The sequence below is a fragment of the Babylonia areolata genome, chromosome 2 (genome assembly GCF_041734735.1).
Source record: "Babylonia areolata isolate BAREFJ2019XMU chromosome 2, ASM4173473v1, whole genome shotgun sequence".
Lineage (NCBI taxonomy): Eukaryota > Metazoa > Mollusca > Gastropoda > Neogastropoda > Buccinidae > Babylonia > Babylonia areolata.
Window position 1 is genome coordinate 43,041,359 of NC_134877.1, and position 9,929 is coordinate 43,051,287.

Sequence of the window (9,929 nt, forward strand, 5' to 3'; positions counted from 1 at the left end):
TTGACACAGAGTGACAGAAATTTGAAACAAATGATGCTCTGCACATACAATAAATGAATAAGTAATCATATAATTTTTTTATTAAAAGGTTTGGGGAGCAAATGTGGAAATGTCTGGACGAAAAAAAAAAGACACGCAGAAACAGGCGTGCAGCCCATTAACAACAACAAACGACAACAAAAGAACCAATCCCCAAAAGACAACAATAAACAAATAAAACAAACACATGCCTCTGCCCTAACTGCCTCAACAGCGCGATGAGAATCCCACCACAGAAGAAACAAACCATCGTAGCTATCCCTGATGACGAAAATGTCCTATTTCCCCTTTATATAAAAACTGTGTACGAGTGCACGCCCTTTACTTCATGGTGAGAACGCACCACTTTGATCTGTCCTGATGGGTGGTGTTGTGAAAGCTTTCAAAGATTAAATTCAAAATAAATTCTTACAAACAGCAAGAAATAACTGGCACCATATGTTGTTTAAGAATCTTATACACATTTTTCTTGTTAACCTTTTTTTTTCTGTCTAAATAAAAGCTTCTTTTAATAAATCACTACCAGGCACAATACGTCCAATCAAAAATAGAATCTTGATAAACTGCCGACCCATCTGTGTTCCTGTACCAGACAAATCAAAGGCGTTTGACAAAGTGAACATGTATACGGCATTCGTTTTCTCTTTCCTTCAAGTATTCAGCACGCACCCACAAGGTTAATACCTCTATCAGGCAACGCAATTCTGATGTTTTGGCTAGCTGTTTGACAGATGAGACCGGCTGGAGATACAGAAAGAGAGAAAGGGATATGGTGTAGGAGGGTGGAAGGGAGGGGGGTGGGGGCGGGGAGGGGAGGGAGGGGTGGGGGGGCGGGGAGGGGAGGGGGGGGAGTTGGGGTAAGTTCAGTCTCAAAGGTGTCAGAGCCAGCGGACTGTTCCAAAAAGATAATAACTATACGCTACACCACACCTGATATATATATATATATATATATATATATGTGTGTGTGTGTGTGTGTGTTTATATATATGAAAATGTCAACAACAGTAGGCTTGGCATGTGTTTAAAACTTATAAAAGAAAATTACAAGTTTCAAAGACATGCCAAGTCTACTGTTGTTGATATTTCTTATTTTACCGGTCTCGGTATTTACCACAGTGCTTTCTGCAAGGAGTGGAGTCCAGGACACCAAGTGAGTGTGAACTGTTTGTTTTTCATTATATATTTAAGACTGAGCAGATGCCTGACATTCACTTAAACCTTCCGCGCTGGACATGTACCGAAAGCCTATCCCTAGGTTTGGAAAGAGAGAGAGAGAGTGAGAGAAAGTTTCATCGGCTCGGCGTACAGTGAATGAATGTCACCATCAAAAAGACTAAATCTTTTAGTTTACGGCGAGACAGGACGTTACCCGTTATACGTAGATATCAAACGCGAAGTATTTGACATACTGGTTACGTGTTGTAATGAAGCCTACCCATCATTTGTCATTTGAAGTGTATAAAATGTTGCTGTTTTTTTTTTTTTTACCTACACGAATGAAATAGGAAAATATTGGCTTTCTCCATTTGTTTAAATACATTGTATCATTATGATTTTGGAGAAGAGAAGTATGGAGGAATCCGGGAGTAGGTGATGAAAAAGCCTTATTGGCTGAACTTGAGTAACGTTTAGTCAAACCCTCCAAACACATTAATAGGCAAACAACATAACATAAAATGACAGGTTCTCATTCTATTGCTAAATCAGTTTCATCTTTAGCTTTAGCGCCGTATTTAAACATGTTAAAGCATCACTAGCACATCCAGGATCAAGCCAGCATGCAAGAGCATACACGGGAGATAATTAAGTTACACAAATGAAAACCATTTTTAAATGTTTGTTTCCCTTAAGCTTCTCACCCAGCTTCCATGACAATCACCCCTTTCCTAAAACACCGAAACAATTGGTGAAAAAGTCATATTCATTCATTTCTTCATTTATCAGTTTTTCTCGAACATATCTATTCATTTACTTCTTTTATTCTGTTTGTTTTATTTCTTTTATGTCATGTTTCTTTTCATATTTCATGTTACGTATTTCTTCTTCTTCTCGTCAGTTCACTGGCTTTCGAAAACACACAAATAAATAAACGTACACAGTCAAGTACACACACACACACACACACACACACACACACACACACACACGGCTGTGTTGTTTTCATGGTTGCACGTGCACGCAGTCTTTGAAACCCTGCGATTTTTCTATAATTAGAAATATGATTAAAATTACTAATCACATTCTTTTCGTTTCAGTCAGTCAGTCTCCACACTGTTACAGTCTGATTCCAGACGACATGCCGAGAAATTCTGAATGTCAGTTTCCATGCCGGCTGAACGCGAGACTTTGTACTGAACTTTTCGCACTGTCATCAGTTCATGAGAAAGGGTGACAAGAAGATGGCAGCCATGCAGATCCGTTCTGTGTCAGTGAGTGCACTGTTTACACAACAGTGTTCATGGTCACTGTCCTGCTGCAATGTCGTGTTGATGTCGAGACGAACCCTAGCCCCACCATAATGCAAATAAAGCTGCACCTCAGAATCACAGCCAGACCTCGGGAAACAGAGGTGATGAAAACCGCTGACCTTTTCTTTCTTTCTTTCTTTCTTTTGCGTTCGACAGCTACGAAGTCAGGGTCGAAGTCCGAGGGATGCCACAAACTCGGACGTCCGGTGAAGATCGGCTACCGTCCCCCAGAGCTTGGTGTTGAGGTCAGCACCCCCAGGCCAGGACTGCTGTCGCATCTTCTCATACAGGGGGCAGTCTTGGAGAATATGGGACGGAGCCTGGTCAGCCTGGCCGCAATCACATAGGGATGTGGCTGCCACTCCAATCCTCTTCAGGTGTGCTCGGAGGCCGCAGTGTCCTGTGCGAAGGCGGTAGATGGTAGTCTGGTGTCTCCTCTTCAGTGTCCTGTGAGGTGATGAAAACCGCTGACCAATCAACTGCTGACGTGGCGATAATGTTGAGCCGGTCACCTAACAGATGTTTGATGACGACTGAGAACATGAATATATGGACAGTATGCGGTCGACAGGGCAACAGAGCAAAAATGGATAAGACGCAGAACGATTTTTGTTGGAGTTGTGAAGGAAAACAAAGAACTGAAAGAAAAAATAGGATGAAGAACGAACTGGATGATTTGAGACGGGAGAAGCAGACGGAACAATATGATTTTCACGCTTTCATCACCTCCAGGGAGAGACAGAAACTCAGGCAAAATGTAAGAAAGCTAACAAGATTGTTGAAAGACGAAATGGGGGCACAGGACGATATCGAAATCGAGCGTGTCCATCGTCCGAGGTCTGGCAAGAACCCACACACAATCACCACATGCTGCAGCAGTTTCAAAGCCAGGGAGAGGACCCCCACCAAACGTCACCGGCTGAAGAGCAAGAGATCCAGTGTTTTCATCTCCGACGACTCTCCCCTAGGGAGAGGGACAAACATCGAAAATTGGCTGCCCCCAGAAAGCGGAGTATGGCTGCCTACATGGCGGGGTAGAAACGTTCATACACATAAAAGCCCGCTCGTGTACATGTATACAAGTGAACGTGGGAGTTGCAGCCCACGAACGAGGAGGAAGAAGGAGAAAGCTGGCTGCCCGTCCAGAAGGATTCCAAGAAGGTCAGCAAGAAAGCCGTCCTTCGGTTCGAAACTCTGGTCATCGAAAGCAAGTCCTTTGTGTTCGATGCTGCAGCCGACGGTCTTCTGGGGCGACAGAGACAGGGATGGGGGGGAAGGCAGGCATCACCAGACTGTCAACAGCAAGAGGAGGTTGTCAGTAAGTGAGGCCGTTTCTTTCCGTATCTCACTGACTGACAATGCATCCGCTCTCCAACCCACATTACCTGCACCCATATCTAACCATGTCACCTCATTAACATAAAAAAAAAAATCATGGCATGGAATGTTCAAGGTTTAATCAAATCTAATTCCCTCATTGAGGAACATCAATGAAAAAATATAAAAAAAGCCAATTTGCTTTCTGGGAAGTATGTTTTTGAAAAAGAAAGCGACATAGAAAATGCTTTTCCAGATTTTCGCGTGTTTTGCTCCATTTGGACAGCAGGCTGAAAGGCGGTTTTGCTGTTTGTGTTCGTAAGTCTATTGAATGTCATGGTGAACAGCTGCAGAATTCAGTGGAGGACTGTGTTTTTCGGAAAGTTGGTAACCCCACCTGATATGTAGAAGGAGGCAGAATGTTTAAAGTGTTCATCTGCCGATACAGAGTCCGTGAGGGTCTGGGTTCGAATCCCGCTCTCGACCTTTCTCCCAAGTTCAGACTGAAAAATGGAACTGAGCTTCTAGCCGTTCGGATGAGACGATTAACCGAAGTCCCGTGTGCAGCACGCACTTAGCGTACTGAGAAAGAACCCATGGCAACGAGAGTATTGTCCTCCGGCAAAATTCTGTGGAATAAATCCATACACAAATATATATTCATGCACTCGTGGCCTGACTAAGCACGTTGGGTTATGCTTCTGTCAGGTATCTGCTCAACAGATGTTGTGTAGCGTATATGGATTTGTCCGAACGCAGTGACGCCTCCTTGAGAAACTGAAACTGAAACTGTAGCTTATATATATATATATATATATATATATATATATATATATATATATATATATATATATATATATATATATATATGTGTGTGTGTGTGTGTGTGTGTGTGTGTGTGTGTGTGTGTGTGTGTGTGTGTGTGTGTGTGTGTGTGTGTGTGTGTTACCCCCGAGTGCACAGTATGGCAAAGACAGTTATGACGGTACTGAACTATATCATTGAAAACTGCATAAAAATTATCAGAAGTCATGAGCCGATATCCTGATCGTGGTTACTGTATGGCGATTTTAATGCCCGTGTTTTGGGTCTGTCCGATGTAGACAGCATTGATGAACACAGACATACAAAGCCATTACAGGACTTAATACAGAATTTACGAATACTCTACACACAGTTTAAAAAAATCACACAGTAGTAGTGTAATTAGTTTTGGTTATAAGCTTATTGAACTGTGCAGGGGATAGAATATGCTTACTGTAAATTGGAGATCGAAAGCAGATGGTGAAGGGGCAATTACGTATGCAGCAGACCGAGGCAAAAATGCTGTTTCTTATTTCATTTTATCAAAAATATTGTTTGACACATTCACTAACATTATGTAGCAGATAGGTGCTAATTACACCAGTTGCCTATTGTTTCTTTTCTTTAGATTATCAATTAAACTGATGACACCATTGATGATTGCAACCCTGAAGACTTTTCACAGGAACATATTAATTGCTTGGAAAGAAAGATATGCCCATTCATTTGCTGGTTATGTTCAGTCACGAAAATAGGGTCGTATCAGAACAACGTTTTGACAGTGCTTGACACTGACGTTAAACGGGGTCAGCCTGTTTTTGTCATGTTCCTACAAAACGCAGCTTCTGAAATGAGGCCAAAACAGACAGTGCAAGAGTCATGTACGTACACATGCTGAAATGAGGTCAAAACAGACAGTCTGCTAAAATGAGGTCAAAACAGATACTGCGAGAGTCATGTGCACCTACTGAAATGAGGCCAAAACAGACAGTGCAAGAGTCATGTGCACCTGCTGAAATGAGGTCAAAACAGACAGTGCGAGAGTCATGGGAACCTGCTGAAATGAGGTCAAAACAGACAGCACAAGAGTCATGTGCACCTGCTGAAATGAGGCCAAAACAGACCGTGTGAGAGTCATGCGCACCTGCTGAAATGAGGTCAAAACAGACAGTGCGAGAGTCATGTGCACCTCCTGAAATGAGGTCAAAGCAGACAGTGCGAGAGTCATGCGCACCTGCTGAAATGAGGTCAAAACAGACAGTGCGAGAGTCACGTGCACCTGCTGAAATGAGGCCAAAACAGACAGTGCAAGAGTCATGTACGTACACCTGCTGAAATGAGGTCAAACCAGACAGTCTGCTAAAATGAGGTCAAAACAGATACTGCGAGAGTCATGTGCACCTACTGAAATGAGGCCAAAACAGACAGTGCAAGAGTCATGTGCACCTGCTGAAATGAGGTCAAAACAGACAGTGCGAGAGTCATGGGCACCTGCTGAAATGAGGTCAAAACAGACAGTGCAAGAGTCATGGGGACCTGCTGAAATGAGGTCAATGCAGGCAGTGCCTAAAAAAAAAAGTTAGAAAATTCTACGATCATAAAACAGTAAAATTACGATAAGAGTTTTCTAAACCAGTCTAATACTGCGTGTAAAGATACAAATTCTAGAGCGTTTTTGCTTTAAGGCTTTGACAGCGAGCAAGTGGAATTGTTCTAACTTGGATTTATTCCAGTCTCTGGAATTAGTAGTGCTGTTCATGTTATGGCAAATGGGGAAAAAAATGCTTGTGTTAAATTTCTGTATCCTTTGTTGAGTTTTTTTTTTTTTTTCAGAATGGAGAGTACCCACAGAGCTGGTCCAAAACTGTCATCTTTCCTCAAGAAAGATGGACCATATTATATATATATATATATATATATATATACAGACATACATACACATAGATAGATAGATATATAGATATATGTGGTCCAAAACTGCCATCTTTCCTCAAGTAAGATGGACCATATATATATATATGGTCCATCTTTCTTGAGGAAAGATGACAGTTTTGGACCAGCTCCGTGGGTACTCTCCATTCTGAAAAAAAAAGAAGAAAAAACTCAACAAAAGACACAGAAATTATATATATATATATTTTTGTTTTGTTTTGTTTGGTTTTGCTCTCTCTCTCTCTCTCTCTCTCTCTCTCTCTCTCTCTCTCTCTCTCTGTGTGTGTGTGTGTGTGTGTGTGTGTGTAAGCTTCTCTTTATGTTGGCAAATAAAGACATGTATATAACAATAATAATAGATAATAATAATAATAATAATAATAATAATAATGATAATGTACATTTGTATAGCGCCCTTTCTCACTAAGAGCTCAGGGCGCTTTACATGAAGAAAAAATTTACAAATTACATAAATCATTAATGAACACTCTTTCTTTCAAAACCCCTCCTCCCTCGAACCCCCCCTGCTCACCCCCCCACCCCTAGCCCCAGCCCCCCACCCCCCCTCCCCTCCCCGCCACACACTCCCTTTCCCACTCTACATATATCCAAAGTGAGCTGACATGGGTGGTGATGGAGAACAAGGAAGCTGAGAGTGCCTATAGATATGTTTTTAAAATATGAGTTTTTAGTGATAAGCGAAAAGCAGAAATAGAATCAGATGCACGGATATAATAATAATAATAATAATAATGGTATTTATATAGCGCTGGATCTTGTGCAGAGACAAATCAAAGCGCTTTCGCACCAGTCATTCACACGCATGCATAACTCTAATACTGCAGAAACTAAAGACAAGGAAGGGCAGGCAAGGGAGGCTATTTTGGGAAGAGGTGGGTTTTAAGGCCAGACTTGAAAGAGCTGAGTGTGGAGACTTGACGAAGCGAAAAAGGAAGTTCATTCCAATCGCAAGGTCCAGAAACAGAGAAAGAACGGCGGATATGATGAGGAACAGATGTGAGGAGCAGAAAAGAAGTAAGAACGTTCACCATATATAGGTTCTTGTATTGACACAAGGAAGTTTCAAAAGGTAATAGTCAGAGGAAGAGCGGAGATTGCCTGCGGGAGTGTGAACACTGATAAGTTCAGAAAGATAAGTAGGTCCTGCGAAGTGGAAAGCAGAATAGCAGAGACACGCAAATTTGTATTTAATTCTCCCTTCAATGGGGAGCCAATGTAGAGTGCGGAGGTGATCAGTACGTGGGACTCTGAGAGTCAGACGGGCAGCATTGTTTTGAAGTTTTTGAATTCGCTGAAGAAGATTATGTGGACAGCCTATGAGAAGAGAATTACAATAGTCGATTCGTTATAGCACAAAAGCAAGAAATAAGAGTTTTAGTAGTTTCAACAGAAAGGTACTGACGGATAGAGTTGCTGCGACGAAGTTCACAACTGACTATGTGTATCAGATTTACAACTTGAGCGTGCATGCTGAGGTTTGAGTCAAGAATGACTCCAAGGTTCCTTGCTGACTTAGAAAACTGAACTGTGGCATCAACAACCACAATAGAGGCAGGAATAGAAGTAGACGTGGACATTCTTGCTGAGGAAATAATCATGGCTTCAGTTTTGACATCATTTAACTTTAGTTGTTTTTTTGTTGTTGTTGTTGTTGGTTGTTATTTTTTTTCTTCTTTTTTTGCTGCCCCATCAACTGCAACGTTTCAGTGGCATTACTCCCACACCGCTCATTTAGATTCCCCATACACGGCCACACCTGGGTTCGTCCGTCAAAGTTCCAGCGTCGGCAGTCCGCAGGGAACCATCGATGTTACGTGACCAGGAGGCCACACACCAGAGGAGACATTGCACTGCTGCTGAGTTACTTCGTTGGTGTTCAGTGGTGCTTGTTCTGATTTAACGTACTTAGGACACCACCTACTAAGCCCATTGCAAACGACAATAATGGCTTAGTCGCGGAGCCAGACTGAGTGAGCGTCCCTCCAGAGTGGAGACCGCCACCACGTCCCTCAAACAACATCCCCATATGAATCTGCCGACACTGAAGACATTGACAGGACTCACCCCAAGCACGGAAGTGGAGGGGTATCGAAACTGATGTCACCATGAGAGCAGGGCATGAAAGGCCAAGCCTATAGCCCAATCATCTATGGGGAGGAGCCGGCCGCGGGCCGAAAATCCCACCTCCGCTGGGATTCGAACCCGCGTCCTCCCAGCCGTCAGTCCGCGACGCTAACCACTTCGCCACGGCGGCTGGTTCATTTAACTTTGTTGCCCTGGGTTTATCTTTACCCTCTCCTCCCCCATTTCTGCCTCTCTGTCTGTCTGTCTGTCTGTCTCTCCAATATTTTCCCTCCTGGTTCAAGCGTTGGATTTTGTGGCAATGGTCTAACGTGCTGCTTCATTCTTTGTGTGCCATGCCATGTCCATGCATTTTTTTTAAATCCCAATTGTACAGAAGGGGATGGACATTTCTGTACCGCCCCCCCCCCCCCCCCCCCTCCCCCGCTTCACCCCGACCCATTCCCTCCTCCCCCCCCCCCCCCGCCACCCCCCGCCACCCACCCCTATGTATTTTTTTTTCTCCCCTACGGCAGTCAAGTGGACCGTTTTGTGTTCTCAGGTTATTTGATTCCGATGTTCACAGCGCTCGGTCGCCGTGTTATGCCGGTGAACTCATTTCTTTGTCATCACAAGGTATGTTTGCTGGACTGGGGTCTGAATTTGTTTCCTCCAGAGATTTTCCACCCCTTTGTGCTTCCTTCCATTTACTCCTTTCCTGCAAGCCACACGATCAACATCAGGCAGGCAGTCTGGGGTGGTGGTAGAAGCAACCGGGCAGATCAGGCAGCTTCCCTGGGACTTTGGTTCCTGGGCTGCTTATGTATGTATAGATAAGGGAGGGAGAGGGGAGGGAGGGAAAGAGGCGGGGGTCCTTTTCCGCGAGACATGTGGAACTGAACACAGACCCCGCTGAGATGACAGGCAGGTGCTGGGGACTGAGGGGGATTGTCATTTCCTTGGGACCACGAGTGCCACTGGAGCACACTATTTCCGTGTGAGATTAACTGAACATGTGCAGCTCCCGGCCTCTGAAGCTTAAAACAATTACTGCCCATTCGCGCCGTCGGAGCCGGGACGCAGTTACCGGTCTTGAAGGTCGCCAGGGGGCGCAGGTATTTGTTCACGTGCTCCCCGACATTTGACAAGCCGGCCCGGGCTCAGGCAAAGCGGTCTTTCATCCCTCAGCAGCCTGTGCCGCCAATTCCAGCGACTTGTAACAAGGCGGCCTGAAGAGATGTAAAGATCAACATATCGCAGCGACAAACCTTTCAAACAAATGTT

At 43.9% G+C, this 9,929-nt stretch overlaps 1 protein-coding gene across 1 annotated transcript in view; it reads left to right on the top strand.

Annotated features, from left to right (window-relative positions):
- The first annotated feature begins 2,441 nt into the window (after positions 1–2,441).
- LOC143277487 (uncharacterized) overlaps positions 2,442–9,929 on the top strand; it is a 41,876-nt gene continuing 34,388 nt past the window's right edge. The window contains exons 1-2 of the mRNA XM_076582342.1: positions 2,442–2,471; positions 3,612–3,828. Of these exons, the coding sequence (XP_076438457.1) occupies positions 2,442–2,471; positions 3,612–3,828 (247 nt within the window). The remainder of the gene's footprint in view (positions 2,472–3,611; positions 3,829–9,929) is intronic.